Here is a 27,074-nt window from a genome sequence, read left to right as displayed (position 1 = left end):
AACTGCGACTAAGAAATGAAAAAGGATGGTGCCTGCCATTTTTTTCCTTTTCCCTTCCATTTTCACCTTTATAGGAAACTTATAGCATCATCTCTGAAGCACTCATCTGTTCTTTGGCAGCTTTGTACTCATAAAAAACAGCATCGGCCAACCCCTTAAGTCTGTCATCACACAGTAGCTTTGGTAGTTTAATATTTGTTGGCACTGTTTTTTAGAGCATTAGTTTAGCAGAGTTGTTTACCTGTAACAGGGGTTCTCTATATACAGCAGGGAAATATAGCCTTTTTTTTTAACTAGTGCAGTTATGCAGAGATTCCTGCCTTAGGAGAGACTGCCTATCAGTGCTCAGTTATCCTAAAGCAATTAGGATGACTACTGGAATTTTGAGATGTCTACAGAAATGTGTTCTATATGTGTAGTTAATAAGAAAAAATGTGAAGCTTATAGATCTCTCTTTTTTGGGGGGGGAGGGGATGTGGGAGGGAAAAGGTGTGGCTAGATTTCCCTGCTGTCTATGGAGAACCCATGTTATAGGTAAGCAGCTCCACTCTGTAGACAAGCAGAGAAATGCAAGTACACTTTATGGTGAATGCAAAGTTAACCATGAATGGTGTGAAGGAACATGCCTGCAGGCAAGAGGTATGGAGGACTAAGCTTTTTAAGCAAAGAGATTACACAGGACAGCCTGACCAAGCACTGTGTCCTGAGCTGATGACTGATCCAGACAGTAGTGTTTGGAAAAAGTATGTGGAGAGGTCCATGTGGCTGATCTACAGATATCTTGAATTAAGGCAGATCTAGAAAAGGCAATAGAAGTGGATTTAGCTCTGAGCTGATGTGACCAGGAGACTGAAGACTTGACTGCTGATAACAAAATGAAGTGCAGTCTGCAACCCAATTTGAAAGAGTCATCTTTGAAGCCGGCATACCCAGATTATTGAGATTGAAGGTTACAAAGAGTTGAGAAAATTTTCAAAGATCCTTTGTGGTATTCAGATAGTAGAGTTCTTCGACAGTCCAAAAAGTGAAGGGATAGGTGTGCTTCTGAAGTTGGAGGAGGAAGGAAGAACACCGGTAGTATAACGGATTGGTTAAGATGAAACTCAGATGATACTTTCAGGAGAAATTTGGGATAAGTGCAGATGACTGTTCTGTTGTGGTAGAACTGAGTAAAGGGGGGGATAGTGGACTAACATAGTAACATAGTAGATGATGGCAGAAAAAGACCTGCACGGTCCATCCAGTCTGCCCAACAAGACAACTCATGTGTGCTACTTTTTGTCTATACTCTACTTTGATTTGTACCTATGCTCTTCAGGGCACAGACCGTATAAGTCTGCCTAGCACTATCCCCGCCTCCCAACCACCAGCCCCGCCTCCCAACCACCGGCTCTGGCACAGACCGTATAAGTCTGCCCAGCACTATCCCCGCCTCTCACCACTGGCTCTGGCACAGACCGTATAAGTCTGCCCAGCACTATCCCCGTCTCCCACCACCGGCTCTGGCACAGACCGTATAAGTCTGCCCAGCACTATACCTGCCTCCCAACCTCCAGTCCCGCCTCCCACCACTGGCTCTGGCACAGACCGTATAAGTCTGCCCCGCACTATCCCCGCCTCCCAACCTCCAGCCCCGCCTCCTACTACCGGCTCTGCTATCCAATCTCGGTTAAGCTCCTGAGGATCCATTCCTTCTGAACAGGATTCCTTTATGTTTATCCCACGCATGTTTGAATTCCGTTACCGTTTTCATCTCCACCACCTCCCGCGGGAGGGCATTCCCGCGGGAGGTGGTGGACTAGGGCTTGTAATTGCCCTACTTTTCTTGCAGACGTGATGATGAGGAACAGAGTTTTCCAGGACAAATGCTTTAGGGCAGTGTTTCCCAAGTCTGGTCCTGGAGTACCCCTTGCCAGTCAGATTTTCAGGATATCCACAATGAATATGCATGAATGAGATTTGCATATAATGGAGGCAGTGTATGCAAATCAAGTTCAGGCATATTCATGGTGGATATTCTGAAAGCCTGACTGGCAATGGATACTCTAGGACTGGACTTGGGAAACACTGCTTTAGGAAGGCAAGAGCCAAGAGTTCAAAGGGAGCCTCCATGAGTTTAGCTGGAACACATTGAGATCCCAAGCAGGCAAGGGTGATCTGAAAGGAGGTTGTGTATTGAAAGGACCTTTCATGAATCTGTACATGAAGGGATGAAGGGAGATTGGTCTATCATCTACTGGAATGTGGTAAGCTGCAATGGCAGCTAAATGGATATGAATAGAAGTGTAGTTTAGACCAGAGTTAGAAAGGTGAAGGAGATATTCTAGAATATTGGCAACTGGACAGGTAGAGGGATTTTAGTTGATGCTACTTGTCCAGGAAATAATGCAATTACATTTTAACTGGTAAGATTTTCTTGTGCAAGGGCATCTAGCCACCATGAGAACATCCTTTACTTCTGCAGAGAGAGGGAAAGAGGCTAGAAACTGCCACTCAATCTCCATGCTGTCAGACGTTCTTGAGATTGGGGTGAATTTTACCTCCTGGTTGGAACAGCAGAGTTGGATGTTGACTCAGAGGTATTGGAGGCAAGATGGGCATTGAGAGGAGTCATGGAAACCATATCTGTGAGGTTCAGCATGGCGCAATGAGGATTATTTGTGCTCTGCCTGTGTGAATCTTCCGAATTCTTGTGATGAGGAGAAAAGGTGGAAAAGCCTACGTAAGACCTGGAAACCACAGAACTGCAAAGGCGTTGTGTGCTAGCTTGTGTTTGGATGGGTGAATGAAACACTTTGCAGTTTCTGCGAAGTTAAGGGGTCCTCTTCTGGACAACCTCATTGGTGAAAAATCTTTTCAGCAACTTGGTTGTCTAGTGACCAATCATGGGCTGATGGCTCAGGGAGTCCGCTAGATGATTATTTTGGACCTGGCAGATAGACTGCTTGTATGGAGGTGGACAGTTGGGATACAAGAAACCGGATGCTTTCTGCCTCTCAAAGGAGCATTGCTGACATTGTTCCCCCTTGTTTGTTCAGATAGAACATGGCTATTTGATTGTTGGTTCTCACTAGAATTGTGTGATGGGTGAGCCATTGTTTGAAAGCCTGCAGGGCATTGAAAACTGCTCTTAATTCCAACAGATTGATGTGTTTGGTGCATTCTTGATGGGTCCATAGGCCTTGTGTGGTGAAAGACAGGAGATGAGCACCCATACTAGGTTTGAAGCATCTGTTGTTAGGACAATAGTGGGATAAAGTGGTTAGAACAGGGGCTCCCATCATTAGATTTGCTAGAGACTTCCACCATACTGAATTGCAGACTGAATGTTTGGGGAGATAGGTATTTCCATATGAAGTGATTGGCGATGCTGATCCCAGTGGTTCCTGAGATGTCATTGCAGAGGTCTTATGTGAAGCCTGGCCAAAGGTAAAATACAGACTGTGGCTGCCATATGGCCTAGGAGCCTGAGGACCCTGCGAGCCAAAGTAAATGGCACTCTGCTCAGTTGTTGAGATAGATGTATGATCATTAAAGCTCTTTTTTGGGGGAGAAAAGCTTTGGCTTCTACAAATCTAGGAGTACACCAATGAAGGGAAGAGATTGGATTGGGACCAAAATAGATTTCCATTCATTGATGAGGAAGCCTAATCGTTAGAGTAATGCAATGGTGTGTTGAAGAGTAATGTGTGCTTGGAGAGGTGAGGGAGCAGAAATACACGTAGGGAAAAACATAGTGACCTTGTTTGTGCAACTGCACTGCTACTACTATAGGCACTTTGTGAAAGCTCTGGGAGCTGCAGAAGGATCAAACAGAAGGATTCTGTATTGATAATGTTTGTTTAGGAAAGTGAAACGTAGATACTTCCAGGATGGATTGGAATATGGAAGTATACTTCTGTCAGGTCTAGAGATGCCAGCTAGTCATTCTTTCCAGGAAGGGTAGAATGCTTGGCAGAGATATCATTTTGAACTTTACTTTCTTTATGAAGAGATTGAGATATCGAAGATCTAGAATGGGTCTGAGACATCTTGATTTTTTGGGAATGAGAAAGAAATCTGAGTAGAAACCCTGACCATGGAGATGAATGGGAAATTTTTCGACTGCATAATTTTGAAGAAGGTTAAACATTTATGTTTGAAGGATAATGCAATGTTGAGGAAGAATCTTTATGGGTTTTGGTCCCAGGGAGGAAGGACTTTTCACAAAATTTAGTATATATCCCAGTTTACTATGCTGAGAACCTACTGATCTGTTGTTATACCTTACCAATGTCTGAAAAAGAACTAATGTATGCCATTCACCAGAAGATAGTCAAAAATAAGGCCTCAAATTGTGAAGAGCAGGAGGCAAGCAGGCTCATTTTCAAAGCACTTAGCCTCCCAAAGTTCCATAGAAACCTATGGAACTTAGCCTCCCAAAGTGCTTTGAAAATATGCCTCAAGGTCATCTGCTGTTTACATTCTCATGGTCGCTGATATTGAACATAAGGTTTGATACTTGTCTTGGTGGAGAAAGACACTGGTAAGACTGGTATCTCCTCCTTGGATAAAATTATTGAAAATGTTGATAGTGATATGGCCTTCTGTAGGAAGAATGCTGACTCTGACGGTGTTGAGATTGAGACTCTGTGGGGTTGCCAAGTTCTTTTATTGTCAAACTACAGTCTTTTAATTGAGAAATTGTGTCTTGGATGTTATCCCCAAATAAGTTGTCACCCAGGCAAGGGATATCTGCAAGATGGTCATGTAGATCATCCCTAAGGTCTGAATATTTCAGCCAAGAAGTTGTGGATTGCAATGGGGGCTACTGCTACTCTGCAAACAGTATCATAAAAATCAAAAGTAGGTTTGATGAGATGATAAGTTGATTCCTGGAGATCTAGATATAACTGATCATCCTGAGGGAGAGACTGGAAAAGAGGATTGGCCATGAGTTATTGAAGCATAAAGTGCTGGTAATGCAAAATTTGAAACTGATGTGAAGTCATTCTCAGTGCCAACATGGAGCTTTGGAATACTCATTTTCAAATGGCATCTAGAAACCTCTGGTCTTTCCTGGAGGAGCCTGAGATTTAATTCTCAAAGACTTTGCTTTCTTGAAGTCTGACTCAGAGACCATTGAATGGTGAGGAAGCTGAATATTATTATGTCCAGGTGCGTAGAGAACTTTATACTTAAGAGCTAAATGCATGGAGACTGAGTGACCAAAGTATGGTGTTTCCCAAACTGACAATTCAAGATCTTGAAAGACTTGATGAACTGGTAAAGAAATTACTACCTTGGGAGCACCACAAGATTGGAGAATGGACTGAAAGTCATTTTTATTACTTGGAACGTGAGAGGAAGAAAGCTGTAAAGCTTTTGAAAGCTTCAGTATAAATTTGGGATAAGAGTATTCACCAAATTGATCTAGCAGGACCATGGACGTTTTCTGTGGTTGAGGAGATGGAGAGGAGATAGATGAAGCTGCCAAAGGGACTGGATCCCAAACATCAAGCATGGTGGGTTCAAGGGAGAAATAGGTTGCTCAAAAGTGGATGGAGAGAAATGGGATGAACAGGTGCCCCTACATGATTCTGGGAGAGGGACAGCTGAGGTAGTCTGGTAGCAATCCTAAATGAGTAAGGAGATAGGAACTGTGGATAAAATTTCTTGCTCTTGAAGTAGGGCTGCTGTGTCTTCCACAAAATGAGAGAGGAGCATGAACCATGTTGACTGGTATGGCTGGGGTCCTGCCTCCTGGGAAGTAGGATGAGGAGAAACCAGAGGCAGACCTGATTGAGTCTCTTCCAGTTCTGCACATTGTGGAGATATGCTTGAGTGAGATGAAGAAGTAGGAGCACTGGCATGCTTTCTTACCTCTATCTGAGGAGACAAAGAAGGAGCCTTTTGCTTATCATGTTATTGTTGGTCTCAGATTTTTGTTGAGAAATGGTTGAGGAAGCCAAGTCTCTGTGAGAAGTGTGTATGTGCTTCTCTTTTTTCTTCATGTGGGGTAGCGGAAGCTGTTTTTGACTCGCTGCCAGAATGGGTGGAGGCAGAGTTGAGCCACGGTCCCATTAAGAAGGGAACTGAGCTGTGTCCTGCAGTGCTTGTCCCAAGATAGACTCTGCTCCTGAGGACTCAGCAGGCAGTAAGGAGGTTTATGCTGCCCCATGGAGAGCCATAGATGGGCCCAAAAGGGTTGACACTGAAGAACTTGTCTTTTGTTTTGCAACTGTAGCATGAAGAACTGTGAGTAAAACAAAAGTGAAAGAAAAAGGCATAATGGTCCATGATGAAAATGCTGTGCAGTTGACTGAAGAAAAGGGAGAGAAGAGGGCTGCAAACTGTTTCAGCAGAAAAAGTATACTGAGCGCTGATAGGCAGTCTCCCCTGAGGCGAGAATCCCTGAGCAGTCACACTAGTTAAAAAAAAAAAAGAGAGACACTTATCAGCTGGAGGAGGGCTCCCGACACCTGGCAACGTCGGCGGATGAAACCATAAAGTGTATCTTCATTTGCCATGCTTATCTACGGAGAAAGAAACATTTTGCATATCATAGATGCACCATAACTGATAACATGTCTTTCCATAGAAGGTAACATCTTGGGTTTTACATCGCATCATTACGGTGATACTTTGTTGGTCGTTCTTTCTTGCTGTCTGTAATTTATGTGCGAAGCTCTTGAGCAGAAGACATCATAGTTCACTTACAAACATTTTGTTAGCGTCTCAGTGAGTACATATTAAAATGCATATTGTTAGATGCATGCATGAAAAACTGCTGAGACGTTAATAATATTAAGAACATTTGACTTATGTTAATCTATGATTTGCCATTTCATGCTGTCTTTAAAAACAATAGCCTTCCACTCACTCTCCCTTTTGCTGTAGCATACAGATGGCAGACCGATCAAACTTGGTTAGATGGAGATGATGATTTTGTCATGTCTTCCTTGATGCAAAGCACAAATAAATAAGAGGTCCAACTGCTGGAGTCCAATGGTATCACAAACACAGACCAGCACTGTTAAGCCAGTTGCTGTTTATTTAAAATCCTATAGTTAATTAAAAAAAACCTTATAAAAAGTGGAGATATTGAGTTCAGAACATTTTTCATAATAGTCCATCAGCCCAACATGTTTTGGCACACAATCAGGCTTATTTTTGAATGAGAAGGACGCCCATCTTTCGACACAAATCAGAATATGGGCGTCCTTCTCACAGGGTCGCCCAAATCGGCATAATCGAAAGCCGATTTTGGGCGTCCCCAACTGCTTTCCGTCGCGGGGATGACCAAAGTTCATGGGTGCGTGTCGGAGGCACAGTGAAGATGGGACTTCGGCATGCCTAACACATGGGCGCCCTCGACCCATAATGGAAAAAAAGGGAGTCCCTGACGAGCATTTGGATGACTTTACCTGGTCCTGTTTTTCTTACGACCAAGCCACAAAAAGGTGCCCAAACTGACCAGATGACCACCAGAGAGAATTGGGGATGACCTTCCCTTACTCCCCCAGTGGTCACTAACCCCCTCCCACCCTCAAAAATATCTTTCAAAATATTGATTGCCAGCCTTAAATGTCATACTCAGGTCCATCACAGCAGTATGCAGGTCCCTGGAGCAGTTTTAGTAGGTGCAGTGCACTTCAGGCAGGTGGACCCAGCCCATCCCCCTACCTGTTACACTTGTGGTAGTAAATGTGAGCCCTCCAAAACCCACCAGAAACCCACTGTACCCACATCTGGGTGCCCCCCTACACCCATAAGGGCTATGGTAGTGGTGTGCAGTGGTGGGTAGTGGGTTTTGGGGGGCTCAGCACACAAGGTAAGGGAGCTATGTTTCTGGGACCAATTTGTGAAGTCCACTGCAGTGCCCCCTAGGGTGCCCGGTTGGTGTCCTTGCATGTGAGGGGGACCAGTGCACTATGAATGCTGGCTCCTCCCACGACCAAATGGCTTGCATTTGGTCGTTTCTGAGATGGGCGTCCTTAGTTTCCATTATCGCCGAAAATCAGAAATGGCCAAGTCTAGGGACAACTATCTCTAAGGACGACCTAAATGTCAGGGTTTGGGCATCTCTGACTGTATTATCGAAATGAAAGATGGACATCCATCTTGTTTCAGTAATATGGGTTTCCCCGCCCCTCCACCGGGCGTTTTGCGAGGTCGTCCTCAGCAAAACTTGGGTGTCCTCTTCGATTATGTCCCTTAATGCCAGCTTCAGGGGCAAAATTTTAAAGTGTATATTGACCAGACAATACACCTAGGCGGTTCCCTACAGCACTTATATGGTTGTGCTTGTAGGGACCAACAAACCCTAATATAAAACTCAAAACAAGGGTGAAAAGCCGAAACATGTTGGGCTGATCGACTATAATGAAAAGTGTTATGGACTCAATATCTACACTTTTTTTAAGGTTGTCTTTGATTAATTAAAGCATTTTAAATAAACAAATACTGGGTTAACATTGCTGCTCTGTGTTTGTGATGTCATCCATGATAACAGAAATGTTACTGACTTGTCTAGTGTCTTTGACTTGTCTAGTGTCATTGAGGAGTCAGGAAATGTCTCATGTATGTCTGTGATTTGTTTTTGTTTTTTCTTTTTCCCTTGTAGTTACACTCTGCTGTGACCAGGATCCAAGTACAAAGGCCTGGTTTCAATTACACTTTTGCCCATATCTGCATTTTGAATAACGATAAGACTTGTGTAGTGGATGATGTAGTTCACATTCTGGAGGAATTAAAGACTGCACGCTCCTTAAATCAAACCAATTTTATAATCACATATCCCATTACACAATTAAAGGATGGCAGGGAAGTATACAATGGTCACCAACTTGGTGGTGTCACTGTTCACAGCAAAGACCGGGTCAAATCTGCAGAAGCCATTCAAATCACCTACTACCTTCAGGCCATCAACCCTCTGAATGATTTGATAGCAGAGAAATGGGAGTCCATCTTCTGTGAGACAGTGGAACATTTCCAGAGATTGAACAGGGAAGTCAAAATGTATTCCTTTACCTCTTCTTCATTAGGGGAGGATTTTCAGAAGACCAGCAGAGTGTCTGAACAATATCTGATCACGAGTCTCATCCTCGTGGTTACGCTGGCCGTACTCTGCTGTTCCATGCAGGATTGTGTCCGAAGCAAACCTTGGCTTGGCATCCTTGGATTGGTGACAGTGAGCTTGGCCACGCTGACAGCGGCTGGGATTGTCAATTTGACTGGCGGAAAATACAACTCCACCTTCCTGGGAATTCCTTTTATAATGCTAGGTAACAATCCGATTTTTAATTTACTTGTTTTTTTAACGCTATTCAGTGAGTTACTTAAATATCAAAGAGAAGGAAATTGGCACTCAGATAGTCCTTAAGTAAGTGCCAGTGTTCATTTGCAGCATTTTTTTTTTTAATTTATCAAATTGAGAACTCATGTTATGCATCACAAGGCAGTGCCTGTAATAGGATTATTTATAGCTGTAACCAGTAGGCTTTCATCTCATGTTGTAGTTAACTTTAGTAGTATTTATAATGGAGGCAATTTTATAAGGGACATGAGTGTGTAGAAGAGCGATGTGCCTGCTCAAGTAGGCATTTATAAAACTGCCAGGAGTATACAAGTATAAAAAGTAGGCACACGGCAACATACTCTCTAAATTTAAGTGACTTTTGTGTGCTTAAATTTGATAGAATACTGCCATTCACGCAGGTAAGTGTACACTTACATAAATGGCAGTAGCACAACTAACCATTATTCTGTTATTACAAGCTAAAATGGCATAGCAGGTAAATGCAAGGAGACATTCAAAGGGGAGAAGTATGGGCATGTCATAAGCATGGCTGACATTTACATTGGCTACTTACAGAATACTGTAAGATACACACGTAAATGCGGCATTAAGGCATCCTCATATACCCCAGCCATAGACCTGGTATAAATGTGCACACCTACATTTAAGCTCACTACCCGAAATATTAGGGTACCTAAATGGTGGCGCTCGGTTATAGAATTGCCTCCACAGTGTTACTTTTACATAAAATGCACATATGCATTCCAGGGGTAGAGTATAAGCAGAGGGATGAAAGGATTTGGTACTTATACATGTACTTTATAAAACAGCTCATATGAACCTATTCTTACTTGTACATACATGCACACGATTAAACCTGCCTCCAAACAGGTGTAACTTTGTACAGGAGTTTTCAAGGAAGCAATTTAAGATAGGCATATGTTGCCTTTATAAAATATCATGAAAAACTGGTGTTCATCAGCATAAAATCATCTTAGATCAAGATGGTCTCAGTAGTGCAGCCTTCAGTATTTTGTTACATTTGTACCCCATACTTTCCCACTCATGGCAGGCTCCATGTGGCAATGGAGGGTTAAGTTACTTGCCCAGAGTCACAAGGCGCTGCCTGTGCCGGGAATCAAACTCACTTCCTCAATTCCCCAAGACCAAAGTCCACCACCCTAACCACTAGGCCACTCCTCCACTCATTCCAAAACACTTACAGCATATCACTTGTCACTGACCAAAAGATCCAAAAGTTCTATTTTCATAAATTTACTCACAATAACTTTCAAATATTTAAAGTTTTTAAGTATTTAGGTAATATCCTTAAAGTATTTCCGGTATATACTCATCTGAATAATAGAAAATGTCAGGTCAACCCGACAATTTCTACTATTCAGATGAGTAAATACTGGAAATATTTGAAAGTTATGAAAATAAAACTAATGTATCAAATTGGCATCACAAGCCAAATTTGTAAAGTTATCATTTTTGACCAGGCCCCTTAAATAAATGCTGGCAAAATTTGCTACATACCTAGCAAACTTTCACTACAAACAGGTCACTAACCCATGGGAATCTCTCAGATTAATACATTGGCTTCCTAGACATTACATACATGAAGTCACACATTCCACAGTAGGAATGTAAATTTAAAAAATAGTAGCTGAGGAAAATTCAGTCAAGATTTATAACCTGATTGCTTACAACTGCTTGTACATTATCAAAAAGTATTCTTTGAGGCATATACACCAAATGTTTTCTGGCAGATTATAAACAGGCCCTATGACTGATGCCATTATGGCTTCTCACATGAATGTTTTTCAGACATTTAATACAATTGTAAGTTGTGAGGTTTTGTCTCACATGTTTATGACATATCTGGTTTAGGTTAGAGGTCTGTGAAGGTCTTATAGCTCCTACAGGCCATTAGCCTATGTGCAGGAACAAATGGGCTAATATTAGAAAGCGATTTAAGTGGGTTTAAGCAGGCAGGAGCCTCTCCTGCCTACTTAAATCACTTTCTGCCACACAAGTGAGGATATTCAGCAGCACTTAACCGGAGAGTGCAGCTGAATATCCCCTCAGATTTCTCAACTAAAAAGTGGGCAGGACAAGGGTGGTGTTGGAGGTTGCACTGGTGAGAAGCCTGGGATTATGAAGTTGCCAGCACTGAATATAAGGTTGGCACCCATATGACTTTTCTTAAAGGTTCCCCAAAGCCCCCTCTCACTCCCCTGACAATGCTCCCTCCTTCTCTCCCCCGCCCCTCCCCCTCCCCAAATGCACAGATAAGAAGCCCCCAGGAAACCCCCCAACCTTCCAGGTAGGCCTCCCCCTGTGCATACCTATATCCCTGCCCCTTCACTCCTGCCCCTGATCCAAAATGGCTGCCACGACCTCTCGTCGCAGCTCATGGAAGTACCACCCACATAGTTACTTTCAAGGAAAACCCTTCATCTTGGTAAGTGCAGATGCATTTGTTGCCTTCTATTGCACAGAGGTGACAGTGCATAGTAAAGTACTATGCACTAACTGGAAGGTGCAGTCCATACCCATTTCCTGCCCTAGTCCACAGTATGGAAAGGGATCTAGTCATCGTCATTGATGATACATTGAAATCTTCTGCTTAGTGTGCAGTGGCAGCTAAGAAAGCAAATAGAATGTCAGGTATTATTAGGAAAAGAATGGAAAACAAAAATGAGGCTGTTATAATGCCTTTGTATCGCTACATGGTGCGACCGCACCTCAAATATTGTGTGTAATTCTGGTCACCGCATCTCAAAAAAGATATAGTGGAATTAGAAAAGTTACATAGAAGGGTGACAAAAATGATAAAGGGGATGGGACAACTTCCCTATGAGGAAAGGCTAATGCGGCTAGGGCTCTTCAGCTTGGAGAAAAGGCGGCTGAGGGGAGATATGATAGAGGTCTATAAAATAATGAATGGATTGAAACGGGTAGACGTGAATTGCTTGTTTACTCTTTCCAAAAATATTAGGATTAGGGGGCACACAATGAAGCTACAAAGTAGTAAATTTAAAACGAATCAGAGAGAATATTTCTTCACTCAACATGTAATTCACTGGAATTCCTTGTCAGACAATGTAGTAAAAGCAATTAGCTTATTGGGATTTATAAAAGGTTTGGATAGCTTCCTAAAAGAAAATGGACTTGGGGAAAATCAACTGCTTATTTCTAGGATAAGCAGCATAAAATGTATTGTACTGTTTTAGGATCTCACCAAGTACTTGTAACCTGGATTGGCCACTGACAGGATGCTGGGATTGATGGACCTTCAGTCTGTCCCAGTATGGCAATACTTATGTACTTATGTACATAGGAGGCTATTCTATAACATAGTCATAAGCATTTGCACGTGTGTTATGTGTGTAAATGTTTAGAATATTAGCATATACATGTGTACATGTCAATATTCCACTTTAGTGCTATTCTGTAAATATGCACATATTTTGCTTGGTATGTATTTGCACGGTGGGTGTATGCAGAGGCAAAGTCTAGGCAGAGCATGAACTAGGCTCACAGGCATACCTTATAGAACACTGTATGTTACATGTGTATCTCTAGCATTTAGACTCAGGCATCCCTCTGTTGCTGGTGTAACTGCTTGCACCTACACCCAAATTCTATTTAAAGCACTAAAAGTTACACGTATAAATTTGGGCATCCACCCAATTTGCGCGGTGCAATTTAATTAGATAATGAGCGAATTAGCTCTGAAAATTGAGATCTTAACAAGCAATTATTGGTGCACATAAATTTAGGCATGGAATTTTATGCTCGGGTCCAAAACAGGGGTGCGGCCATGGGCGGATCAGGGCCATTCCTTTAATTTAGGTGCACTGTTATAGAATAAAGGGGATCCACACTAGAGAATGACATGGGGACGGGGAGCCACAGTAACCACGGGGATGCGGACAGGTTCAGAGCCCACGGGGACAGGGACAAACTTTTTCCCCGTGTCATTTTCTGCTTTGAAACCTGTTAATGAACTGGACTGTTATTTATGCTTGAGTGATGCCTACAACAATATTCTGATTTTTTGGAAAAACAAGCAAACATGCTGGCCACAACTAGCAAAATTTGCACGAGGGATCCTGTACATCCTCCTACCAGCACATCTTCTAAGAAGACATCTTCTATTGCAGGAAGGACTGTGGAAGACAGGAGAGCTAGAATGAATCCAGAGATTGTTGATGACTTCTTATTCAACCATAGATTAAAAAACCATGACAATGCTTCAAAGGGCATATTTTCCCCTCTAGGGCATACACAACAGGTTGTATTTTATATTCCTGGACATTTTAACAGTATAAATTAGGATTCCTTGGTGTAGTAGAAATCAGCTATTGTTGGGGTTGGAAGGGTAGACGGTGGTTGGAAGGACGTTTTTATTATTGTTTTCTATTTGCAATGTATACACAACAGTTGCACAGCATAGTGTTCCTTTTTATTCTTTAATAAAAACTTTAAATATAAAATCATGTGTTTGATGCTTCTGCAGTTGAGGACAGTGTCCACTGGGATGGAGTGAGAATGGGGACAGAACCTGCGGGGACAGGGCAGGGACGGAGACAGGGCCTGTGGGGACAAGGCAGGGATGGAGGCAGAACCTGCCCTAACAGTCTAATAAGATCTGCACCCAAACAATTCAAAACAGACCTCACGAACCACATAAATTACAGGCTTCAAAATGGACTCTTTCCCACAAATAAAGGAAACATCCTACTCTCTACACTACCGAAAGATGCTAAAAAAAGCACAATGGACCTAACCAACTACCAACCAGTAGCATCTATTCCACTCATGACGAAACTTACTGAATACCTAAATAAACACTCAATTCTACACGAGTCTCAATCAGGATTTCGGTTGAATCACAGCACTGAGACTGTACTAGTGTCCGCAATGTACTCATTCAAACAAGCAATTGCAACCGGCAACAACATCCTCCTCCTGCAATTCGACATGTCCAGCGCCTTTGACATGGTTAATCATGATATACTAATACATATACTAGAATACTTCGGAGTAGGAGGCACAAGTGGTTCAAAGGGTTCCTGACCACAAGATCATACCAAGTAACAACGAACGCGGACAGATCACCCCCATGGATACCTGAGTGTGGAGTCCCCCAGGGATCCCCTCTATCACCAACATTATTCAACCTAATGATGATACCTCTAGCCAAACTACTAGCCAATCAAACCTCAACCCCTACATTTATGCAGATGACGTCACAATTTACATCCCATTCAAACATGATCTAATTGAAATCACCAACGAGATCAACCAAAGCCTCCAAATAATGCACACTTGGGCAGATGCATTTCAACTAAAACTTAATGCTGAAAAAACACAATGTCTTGTACTCACCTCACAACATAACACAAAAAACTTCTCCACCATAAGCACACCATACTGTTCTCTTCCTGTCTCACAAAACTTGAACATTCTTGGAGTCACCATTGACCAAAACCTCACTCTTGACACCCACGTGAAAAACACGACGAAAAAGATGTTCTACACCATGTGGAAACTCAAAAGAGTAAAACCTTTCTTCCCAAGACACATCTTCCGTACCCTGGTACAATCAATGGTAATAAGTCACCTGAATTACTGCAATGCACTGTACGCTGGGGTGCAAAGAACAGACAATCAAAAAACTCCAAACTGCCCAGAATACAGCCGCCAGACTCATATTTGAAAAAACTAAATACGAAAGTGCAAAACCCCTAAAAGAGAAACTTCACTGGCTCCCACTTAAGGAACGCATTGCATTCAAGATCTGCACGATTGTACACAAAATCATCCACGCAGATTCCCCAATCTACATGCTAAACTTCATGGACCTCCCTCCCAGAAACGCCACAATATCATCCTGCAAATTCCTCAACCTGCACTATCCCAGCTGCAAAGGACTCAAATACAAACTAATGCATGCCACTACCTTCTCATACATGAGCACGAAGTTATGGAATGCGTTACCTACAGACTTGAAAGCAATCAAGGAAACAACTATCTTTCGAAGATCTCTGAAGACATTCTTCTTCAACAAGGCCTACAATGAGAACCTATAGCCTCAGTACGGTAAGGCCTATAATGAGAACCTATAACCTCACTAAGGCAACTCACCAACCCACTCAATTAAGAGCGCCCACCTTCTATATCTACCCTAATCACTCTCTTCCTCTTCTTTCTTCCCTTCCACAATAGCTACACATTACTAATTGTATCTGATATCCTGACATGAAAATGTTATCAAATCTATGTAAGCCACATTGAGCCTGCAAATAGGTGGGGGAATGTGGGATACAAATGCAATAAATAAATAAATGAATAAACCTGTGGAGATGGGGTGGGGACAGAGACAGAACCCGCAGGGACGGGGACAAACTTTGTCCCCGTGTCATTCTCTAATCCACACCTTATTTAGGCATGGGGATTTACATTAAGATTTCACTGGTGTAAATGGTCACGCCTAAATATAGTCGCAGTTCCCGACTTTAAGTGCCATTTATAGAATAGTGCTTAGCACTATTTTTTTCAGCACCAATTGTTTTAGGTGCCATTTACAGAATTCAGTCCCTAATTTCTAGGTGCACATATACCCAAGGCTAGTATTCTTTAAAGAAAAGTAAATGCCTATCAGGCTTATTTTTGAAAGTGATCGCCGGCCATTTCCCAACATAAATCGGGAGATGGCCGGCGATCTCTCAAAAGCGGCAAAATCAGTATAATCGAAAGCGGCATTTTTACAGCATCGCCGCTTTCCCGTCGCCAAGCCGGCGAAAGTTCAAGGGGGCATGTCGGCGGCATAGCGAAGGCGGGACATGGGCAGGCATGGGCGTGGCTACCAGATGGCCGGCTTTCTCGGATAATGGGAAAAAAAGCAGAATTAAGCAGTATTTCGCCGGGTTTACTTAGTCCTTTTATTTTCATGACCAAGCCTCAAAAAGGTGCCCCAACTGACCAGATGACCACCAGAGGGAATGGGGATGACCTCCCCTTACTCCCCCAGTGGTCACCAACCCCCTTCCAAAATAAAAAAAATACAAATCAAAACCTTTTTTTACCAGCCTGTATGCCAGCCTCAAATGTCATACCCAGTTCCCTGACAGCAGTATGCAAGTCCCTGGAGCAGTTTTTAATGGGTGCAGTGCACTTCAGGCAGGCAGACCCACGTCCATCCACCCCCTACCTGTTACACTTGTGGTGCTAAGTGTTGAGCCCTCCAAACCCCCCCCCTAAAACCCACTGTACCCACATGTAGGTGCCCCCCTTCACCCATAAGGGCTATGGTAATGGTGTAGAGTTGTGGGGAGTGGGTTTGGGGGGGATTTGGGGGGCTCAGCACACAAAGTAAGGGAGCTATGCACCTGGGAGCTTTTTTTGTATTTTGTAAATGTTTTTAGAAGTGCCCCCTAGGGTGCCCGGTTGGTGTCCTGGCATGTCAGGGGGACCACTGCACTACAAATGCTGGCTCCTCCCATGACCAAATGCCTTGGATTTCGCCGGGTTTGAGATGGCCGGCATTTTTTTCCATTATCGCTGAAAAACAAAACCGGCGATCTGAAACCCGGCGAACTCTGGCATTTCGCCGGGCTAAACCGTATTATCGGGAAAAAAGATGGCCGGCCATCTTTTTTGATAATACGGTTCCGGCCAGCTGTTTTGCGCAAGCCAAAATAGATCGCCGGCAAACTATTTTGCCGGTGACGTTCGATTATGCCCCTCCAAGTATTGTACTAAGGGGTTAATCCTATAAGAAGCCAACTAGATTTAGGTGGCAAGTACACACATAAATACTGGAATTCTAGTCATTTATGCATGTATGTGAACACATCTGAATGCAAATGAGCAATTTCGGGTTATGTGACATTCTGTAAGTACATGGCAATATTCAGTGGCGTGTACTTTGCAGGTGGGCATTCACATAGTCAGAGTTGAGTGGAGCATGGGTGGAGTACCCATTTACACATGTGAAATGCAATTCTATAATTGGGTGCATGTTGTTATGCATGTCTTGCATGTCTAACCGCACTATGTGCTGTACTATAAGATAGTGCATAAATGCTACAGCACATAACTGCAAGGGGCATATATGAGGGTGAAGCATAGGAGGGACATGGGCATGACTCCAAATAACATATGCAACTTATAGACTATTACAAGTTACTAGCATTGCAATGCATTCTTAAGCGTGCCCATTTGCAGTGGAGGAGTAGCCTAATGGTTGGTACAGTGGCCTGAGAACCAGAGGAACTGGGTTTGATTTCCACTGCAGCTCCTTGTGACTCTGGGCAAGTCATTTAACCCTCCATTGCCTCAAGCAGAAAATAAGTACCTGTATATAATATGCAAACCGCTGTGATTGTAACCACAGAAAGGTGGTATATCAAATCCCATCCCCTTTCCCTTTCCCATTTACGCCATAGACCTGGCATAAATAGTCATGCCCACACCAATGCAGGTTTAGACTAATATTCTATAATATTCTATACCCAAACTGCAAAGGACTTAAATACACAACAACTTACACATCTGGCTTCTCCTACATAAGCACACAACTATGGAACGGGCTCCCTAAAGCTGTAAAAACAATCCATGACCACCTAAACTTCAGGAAATCACTAAAAACCACCCTCTTCAAAAAGACCTACCCCAATGATCCAACGTAAACCCTTCACCCAGCAACACAGTATGACCAATGATCGTACCGGACAATATACAATCTTCATTACCTTTGACCCTCTATAACTACCTCATTCAAGCACTATACACCTATGCATTTGTTATCAACCGACCTGGCGATTGACTTGACGGTACTGTGTGGGCCACATTGGGCCTGCAAGTGGGTGGGAAAATGTGGGGTACAAATGTAACAAATAATGAAATAATGAAATCAGGTGCGCAGATGCCACTACAGAACAAATGCTCCCCACACTGCATTGGGCTGCCTAAATGGAGATGCTGTGTAATAGAATTGCCTCTATAGATTGCAGAATAGTATAATCTATGCACATACTTTCAAGGTCTAGGTGCAAGCATTTACACCAGCTATATGGTGTATGTTGTTATGCTAGTAGTCTATGAAGGTGCCTACTTTTCTTTATAGAAAAAGCTCCAAACAAAAACTAAACAGCACACACTAATTCACATGGTAACTGCTGACCGCACTTTAGTAGAAGGGTCACGGATTCTTAGAATGAGATTAGATATTTTTATATATTTTCTATCTGTTTTTCTTTATTGTAATACACTTTGAACATTTTGGTGATATTTGTATATTAAACATTGAAAAATAAATAGAGTAAGAAACAAATTATGTAGCCATGTTAGAAGGAGCAAGGTTACAGTTTTCCCCTTTTCAATCTAATGAAGGAAACTAACAAGTGAATATCATTTAAATTCTATAACTTTGTGTTCCTAACACATTTTTATGTGATGGGGCTATGCATGCCAATCTACAGCAAGTTATTTATAGTGTAAGAACAGTGTACTGCTTACATAAAATGAGCAGAAAACAGAATTGTTGAAAATGTTCCATAAAGCTGAGGAGGCTGCACAGAATACCATATCACAGTGATGGCAAACCTATGGCACGTGTGCCAGAGAGGGCACGCAGACCCTTCTCTGTTGGCACACACGCCGTCGCCTCAGCCAGAGTCGTACTGCTGCTATGAACTGCTGGTGCGATCGCGCTAGCAGTTCAAAGTTGTGTCGGAGCGGAGGAGAGACCCACTGGAAATTCGTTCACCCACCGGAAGTTCGTTCCCTCCTCCCTTTGAGTTCCAGGCCCCCTCCCTCCGAATTTTAAAAGTCATCTATTTTACCTTGTTGGGGTTAGAGCGGCAGCATGCAGGCTCAGCTCGGTGCTTAGTTCAGTTTTCCCTTCTCTCTCTCTCTCAGCTCTGGTCCCGCCCTTGCAGAAACAGGAAATGAGGATGGGACCAGAGCTGAGAGAGAAGGGAAAACTGAACTAAGCACCGAGCCGAGCCTGAAAGCTTTTTACCGCTGCTGCCGCCCTAACCCTGACGAGGTAAGATAGATGACTTTTAAAATTTGGAGGGAGGGGGCCTGGAACTCGGAGGGAGGGGGACCCTGGAACTGGGAGGGAGGGAGGGGGGGACCCTGGAACTGGGAGGGAGGTTAAATTGCCCTGTTGGCACTTTGCGATAAATAATTAGATTTTGGGTTGCTGTTTGGGCACTCGGTCTCTGAAAGGTTCACCATCACTGCCATATCAGATGACCACGCACCATAAAGAAGGCACGGTACTTCTCAAAATAAAATCAAAAAGTCTATAGAGAAAGAGGGGTTTGACAAAGGGATGAAAGAATTCAGGCCTTGAATATTGTAAACAGGTCAGGTTTTCAGGATACCTGAGCTCCTGCATTCTGCTAGTGTTTCAAACAGGAAATGTCAGCTGGATGTAGTGAGTCACCTGCTGCTAGAGACAGCTTCTCAGAACTTTAACACATTGGTGGTAGAAGTGCAGTACTTTACATTTCTCATGGGCTCAAAAACATAATTATAATCACTGAACTATAAGATTTTACAGCTGTAATATCCATGCCCCATGATATACAGTATCTAGTTTCTAAATACAGCCATTTTATTAATTTATGGGAGATTTCATAGCAAGCAATTTCTCTTTATGCATAATCACCATAGCAAACTGAGTCATTCCCTACTGTGTTCTATGATTTCATAGAGGGTCTGATGAGTAGCCTAATGGGTAGTGTAGTGGAGTCAGAGCCAAGAAACCAAGGTTCAAATCCTGCTTCAGCTTTTGCAGTCCTGGAAGTGGAGGAGGTGAGAGCATTCCAGAGAGAGAAGGCATTGGTGCTTGATATTTCCAAAGTTACTGGATCAGTGACCACTAAGAGGCGAAAGGTAGTGATAGTTGGCAATTCACTTCTGAGGGGTAAAGAGGCATCCATTTGCAAACAAAAGATTATGTCCCAGGAGGTGTGCTGGCTGCCAAGATGTTACAGAGAGTTTGTCAAGACTCCTCAAGCCTAATGACTATTATCCAATGCTGCTCATCCATGTTGGCACAAATGATACTGCCCAATTCAGTTTAACTGAATACTAATCTAATTATCACCAATAATTGGCTTGTTAACAACCAATTATTGGCACTAATTAGATTTAATTGAAATATACATGCATAAATTTAAGCTCAGGATCCGCGCCTAAACGTTAGGCACGAGTTCAAAAAGGGGGCATGAAAATGGAAGGGTCATAAGCAGAAAAGGGGTGTTCCGAACATTTATGCATGTTGTTATAGAATGAGGGGATATGCACTTAATTTAGGTGTGTAGATTTGCATCACATTTCAGTTGGTGTAAATGGCCATGCCTAAAGTTAGCCGTGATTCCCAGGTGTAAGCACTATTGTATAAACAGCACCTAACTTTAAGCACAGTTCAATATCTGTAGCTTCAAACTCTTCTAAGGAATTATTTAGCACTTTTAATCAATCATTGAGGAAAGGAAAGGTGAGTGATAAAATACTTCAGGAATTGTGAAAATTTGTTTTTTTTTTCAAAAGAGAGCAATAGATATTTAAAGTAGGTCCAAAATGAGAGAATTGAGAAGGGGTTGGTGAAATGGCAGGGTGAAGAATAGGCGAGAGAGCTTGAAAGTGTTGAAAGTTGTTAATAGGATTAATCCTGCTTTTTGTGAGCTGAATCAATGCCCTCTAGGTGCATTAATGCATTTTCTGCTATTACATTCAAACTGATCTAGTAGGTTTTGTACTGAGGTTGATTTGTTATTAAAAGGGAAGGGCTTGGACCCACTTGCCTATACTAATTATAGACCCATTTCTAATGTTCAATTTCTAGGTAACGTGATAGAATGAACTGTTTTTATAGAGTTCAGTGGGTTTGGTGTGTTGGATGATGCACAGACTGGTTTTCACCCAGCTCAGAGGACAAACTGCATTATTGCCTGTTCAAGTCAAAGGGCCTTGCAGTGACAAACAAGAGTGGGGCGGGTGCAGGTAAGAAGGGGGTGCACTGAGCAGTCACGTGGCTGTCGACTCTGCTGGTCCCCTGCCCTCTCGGAGGTCAACTTTCTCTACTGGGGCAGGGGACCGGCACAGCCGAAAGCTGCACGACTGCTCAGTGCACCCCTGTACTGCTTGGAGGGAGGGACACAGTGGCGGGAAGCAGGCAGGGGGTGCTAGGGAGGTAAAATTCTTAGATGTAATAAATGACTGCTTCTTGGAACAACTGGTCCAAGAGAACCGACAAAAGGGGAGCTATTTTAGATATAGTCCTTAGTGGAATACAGGGTATGGTACGAGAGGTAATAGTGTTGGATCAGCTGGGAAACAGTGATCATAACATGATGAAATTTGAGCTGATATCTGGAGTGAAGTCACTAAAGAAATCTACTGTAGCAGCATTCAGTTTTTGAAAGGGTGACTATGACAAAATGAGACTATATTTGGCTCCGTGAAAGCATGGGATATCTTTGGCCTGTTTAAAGATGATCAGCTAACTCCATTGCCTAGACGTATCTACCGTATACACAGGGAAGCATTGGAGTATTGATTGTTAAATTGTTCTCCGTAGCTAGCTGCATGCATCATTTGACAGATTGGTTTCAAGGCATTCATGTTTTCACTTGCACTTCCACAGACCGTAGTTTGCTCTTGCCTACCCATTTTAGTTACTGGCTTCAAGCACCTTCACTAGTTCCGCATACCTCACCACATTTTGCATTTTTTTTTCATGCCACTGTGGAGAGTCTGGCGTTGGCTCTGTAAATTTTATCACTTGAACCTTGTTGTATCCCCTTTACTGCCCTTATCGGCATTCCCTGTGGGGAGCTCCTCACCCTCTTTTCTTCGTTGGAAACGAGAGGGCATTATAAATCTTTTTCATGTGACTCTTTCAAGATCCTTTCTAACCTCAGAAGTGAGGGAAACCTCGGTTGACCTTTTGGGTTTAGACACCCAATTATCAATCCCAAAAAAGTATTATCAGGTTTTACTAGCATATAGCAGAGGTCGAAACTTAAAAGAGATTCTTGCTCCCTCAGCTCTAAAACAACCGCCATGTATACAACGGCAAGGCGAAACAGGACACAGAAGATGTGGAGAATGCAGTATGTGTAATATTATGTTAAATATCAACGAATTTATAGACCCCCAATCGAAGAAAAAATATACTTTGCAACAAAGCACTTCGTGTTCATCAGATTGGGTGGTTTATTGCATCATCTGTGGTTGCAATAAACTGTACATAGGTCAGACGTCTCGAAGATTGTCCACCAGGTTGGTTGAGCATAAAAGTAATATCAACATCAAGAAAACCACAGCACCTTTGGCAGCTCATTGTAATAAAGAAGGACACTCTTTTGAGAGCCTAAGATGTTTTGTGTACAACTTAAATGGCATATAGGAGGAGGTGATAAAAAAACTCCTTTTATTAAGACAAGAACAGTGCTGGATTTTTCGGCTACATACACTATATCCATTTGGTATGAATACTAAGATAGAATGGAATAAATTCTTTTAAATTTGGCACGATATTGTAGAACGCAGTGTGACATCGTTTTGATTGACATCTCAGAGGGAGGGTTTTGTAATGTAGGCATCTGGCGTCGACATAGATAAATCGTGGCCATTTTTTGAGCAGTTTGAAGTGGAAGCGAACAGATAACGGAGCACTTTGTAAGGATCACGAAGTGAAGTAATAATTTTTGAAGCCATGTTTTTGAGAAATTAAGCTGATGTGTTGTTTTGCGCTTTTTCTACATATCTTATGAGTCAGACACCATGGACCCTGAGGAAGGATTCGAAACTTGGGCCAAAGTCAGGGCCAAGGAGGGTGTCTAAATGACTGTAGAGTGAAAAGATAAGTGCATTTGATCCGTTTTATAAACATAGACGGTTCTAGTCCGTTAAAGTATTAGAGCAGGAGCCATACTTTTGAAATAATAGAAGGAGGATTTTTACCCATGATGATTTAAGGGACCTCCCTAATGTTGGTTGTATCAACGACGGAGTGTTCCCTTATAAATAGAGTTTTTTTCTTCCGATTTAAAATGGCTATATGAATTATGATTCCTTGGCTCAGAAGTGGTCCACGGAACTGTCATTTTCGGTTCAGTGCGCTCAGGTGAAAGCTAGAGTGCTCAATGCTAACACTTATACGTTGTGTGCCACACATTAGGAACTCCAATTTAAGTTTCTTATATGCCTCTATTTATCCCCACATATAGCCTTCCAAGCTACCTTCCTTCCTGCGTACAATTATCCCAAGTGTTCCCTCACTGGTGCTAACTTGTTGGGCCATATGTTTTGGGTTTGCCCGCCAATGACTCATTTTTGGACCCAGCTTTGTGGCCATGTTTCTCAATTTTGGCACACTGATTGGAAACCCACTCTTGCCTTATTATTTGATGTTTTTAGTTTGAGGGGTACTGCTCCTGTGGGCATGAAAGCATTCTTAGATTGAGCATCGTTGATGGACAAGAAGGTGACATAATAGCATTCATTGAAGATCACACTGAGCACCCTAGAGCAATGAGACATTCAGGTTATTTCCACAGCAAAAGGGGTAGAAGAAAAAAGCACAGCTGGGCCTTCAGGACTGAGATAAACTGAGATAAACAGGACTGAGATAAATAATTCTGAAAAAGACCCGACACAGGCTGTGTTTCGGCATAAAAAAGCCTGCCTCAGGGGTCTATCAACAAAACATATACAAACAATATAAAAAAATCAAATATCAAAATTATTAATAAAACTAATAATAATCATAAAATATCTAAAACTACAAAAAGACACATACAGACAATACAGAATGTAATAATGATAACCAGAATACATATTAATAATAACTTGTAGGAGTAGCACTCCCATAAAAAATGTGTAAAAAAATAAAATGCATGCTTATTTAAAATAACATTTTAGTTACTGGCTTCAAACACCTTACTAAGGAAGTCATAAAAAGCAATAAAAGAAACAGCGTATCAATCTTACCCATTCAACCAGTAACTTTGATTCCTTCTCCTCCTATCTCCCTCTACACCCTTCCCTTCCCTCCCCTGGCACCATCATTTCCTTTCCCTCCATCCATGATCACCGTTTTTTTCCCTTCTCTTTTTCCTTCCCTCCGTTCTATGGGCACGATTTCCCTTCTTTGATTCTTCCATCCCATATTTCTAGCATCTGTCCCCCCCCCCCCCCCCCCCCCGCGGTCCCCATCTTTCTTTCTTTCTCTCTTCCTTTTTATCTCCTGGTACCTTTGCTTACTACTCAGGCATCCCCCCACCACCACCGCATCTCTCTCTGTAGCACCCCCTCACCTGCTCGCTCTTCTCTTCTTTCTCCCGCCATGGCCCCCCACCTCCCTCATATTTCTCACTCTTCTCTTTCTCCCTCCACCGCTGCTGCCGCCCCTGCATCTCTTGCTCTTCTCTTTCCCCACCATCGCCTCACTTCTCCCCGCATCTCTCACTCTTCTCTTTCTCCTGCTGTCACTGCTGCCACCCCCTGCTCCTCTTTCTCCAGCTGTCGCCCCCTCCTCCCCCGCATCTCTCATTCTTTTCCTTTCTCCCATCGCCACTGCTGCCGCTGCCACCTCTCCCCCGCATCTATGGCTCTTCTCCTCTTTCTGCCACCATCACCCCCTCCTCCCCCACATCATTCACTCTTCTCCTCTTTCTCCCACCATGGCTGCTGCTGCTGCGCCTCCCTCTGCATCTCTGCCTCTTCTCCCCCTGCTGCCGCCCCCACCTGCACAGTCCACATCTTTCTCTCTCTCTCTTTCTCTCTCTCTCTCTCTCTCTCTCCACCCCCCCCCCCCTTTTTTTTTCTGCTGGCAGTGGCACCTGTTCTTACCTCTCTAGCACTTGGGCAGCCCCCTCTCCACTGCAGCTTTTTTTTCCCTGCTCCTCACAGCCACTGCAGTGAAAGCACACTGTCAGGCTTATTTTCAAAAGAGAAAGGTGCCCATCTTTCGAAACAAATCGCAAGATGGGCGTCCTTCTCCCTGGGTTACCCAAATAGGCATAATCGAAAGCCGATTTTGGGCATCCTCAACTGCTTTCCGTCACAGGGATGACCAAAGTTCCCGGGAGTGTGTCAGAAGCATAGCGAAGGCGGGACTGGGGCATGCTTAACACATGGGCGTCCTCAACTGATAATGGAAAAAAGAAGGGTGTCCCTGTCAAGCACTTGGCCGACTATACCTGGGCCATTTTTTCTTGCGACCAAGCCTCAAAAAGGTGCCTGAACTGACCAGATGACCACCGGAGGGAATTGGGGATCACCTCCCCTTACTCCCCCAGTGGTCACTAACCCCCTCCCACCCTAAAAAATAACTTTAAAAATATTTTTGCCAGCCTCTATGCCAGGCTCAAATCTCATATACCCAGCTCCATGACAGCAGTATGCAGGTCCCTGGAGCAGTTTTAGTGAGTGCAGTGCACTTCAGGCAGGCGGACCCAGGCCCACCCCCCCCCTACCTGTTACACTTCTGGTGGTAAATGTGAGCCCTTCAAAACCCACCACAAACCCACTGTACCCACATGTAGGTGCCCCCTTCACCCCTTATGGCTATGGTAGTGTTGTACAGTTGTGGGGAGTGGGTTTCGGGGGGGTTCGGGGGCTCATCACCCAAGGTAAGGGAGCTATGCACCTGGGAGCAATTTGTGAAGTCCACTGCAGTGCCCCCTAGGGTGCCCGGTTGGTGTCCTGGCATGTCAGGGGGACCAGTGCACTACAAATGCTGGCTCCTCCCATAACCAAATGGCTTTGATTTGGTCGTTTCTGAGATGGGTGTCCTCAGTTTCCATTATCGCTGAAAACCGGGAACGGCCATCTCTAAGGTCAACCTAAATGTTAAGATTTGCGCATCCCTGACCGTATTATCGAAATGAAAGATGGACGCCCTTCTTGTTTCGATAATATGGGTTTACCCGCCCCTTCCCGAGGACGCCCTCAGGAAAACTTGGGCACCCCGTTCGATTATGCCCCTCTGTGTCACCTGGCCAAAGCCTCTCTGTAACAGGAAGTTTCACCTCGCGACAGAACATCCTGTTTCAAAGAAAAGCTTAGACTCAGGTGACGTGCAGCGTGCTTTGAGTGTAGCGGTCTTGAGGAGCAGGGAGAAGGAGCCACAGAGGAGAGGAGAATACCAGAGAGGTAAGAAGAAATGTGGACAGAGCAATGCTGGATGTTTGCGTGTTAACTCAATTCTTTATCAAACATTTTGAGTCAGGGGTGGGCTAACTGTGCTCTGTTTTGATTGCATAGCTTTATATATTGTTACTCAGGGATCGGTTATTGTCCCTTATTGCGATAATTGTTTTGCTGTGATAGGGGGTATAATTCCCTCACATTTGTTTGTTATGAATATTACTTTGATTTTAAAAAGATATTATCAAAAAAAATTTATGTGAGTTAAATATTTAACACGTTAATTGTGTTATTAATGCATTAATCCCCCTGTTTACTAAGCTGCACAGCAATGCCAACAGCTGTGTCGACATTAGTGCATGGCAGCCACTAGTGCGGCTTAGTAAACAGGGAGGGTAAATGTGCAGCCCTAGTATGTATTTTTTCTTTTCTTATTCGCTTGGGTAAATAGGCAGAATAAAAATTAATAAATTAAACTAAAATGTCACTTCCCTTCCACCAACAAGGACTTATCATGGCCGTCTGAGAAGAAGTTGGGGAGGAAGCATCATAACATAACATAACACAACACAGTATTTTATGGTCTGCTCTCTACCTTTCGGTT

General features: G+C 43.2%; 1 protein-coding gene across 1 annotated transcript in view; it reads left to right on the top strand.

Moving 5' to 3' along the window:
• The window catches only part of PTCHD1 (patched domain containing 1), a 201,405-nt gene that overhangs the window by 76,717 nt on the left and 97,614 nt on the right, over window positions 1–27,074 (top strand). Inside the window, exon 2 of the mRNA XM_030199691.1 lies at window positions 8,606–9,266. Coding sequence (XP_030055551.1) covers window positions 8,606–9,266 — 661 coding nt within the window. The remainder of the gene's footprint in view (window positions 1–8,605; window positions 9,267–27,074) is intronic.

This window comes from Microcaecilia unicolor, chromosome 4 (genome assembly GCF_901765095.1).
Source record: "Microcaecilia unicolor chromosome 4, aMicUni1.1, whole genome shotgun sequence".
NCBI lineage: Eukaryota > Metazoa > Chordata > Amphibia > Gymnophiona > Siphonopidae > Microcaecilia > Microcaecilia unicolor.
This window is presented reverse-complemented; position numbering and strand designations above follow the sequence as displayed.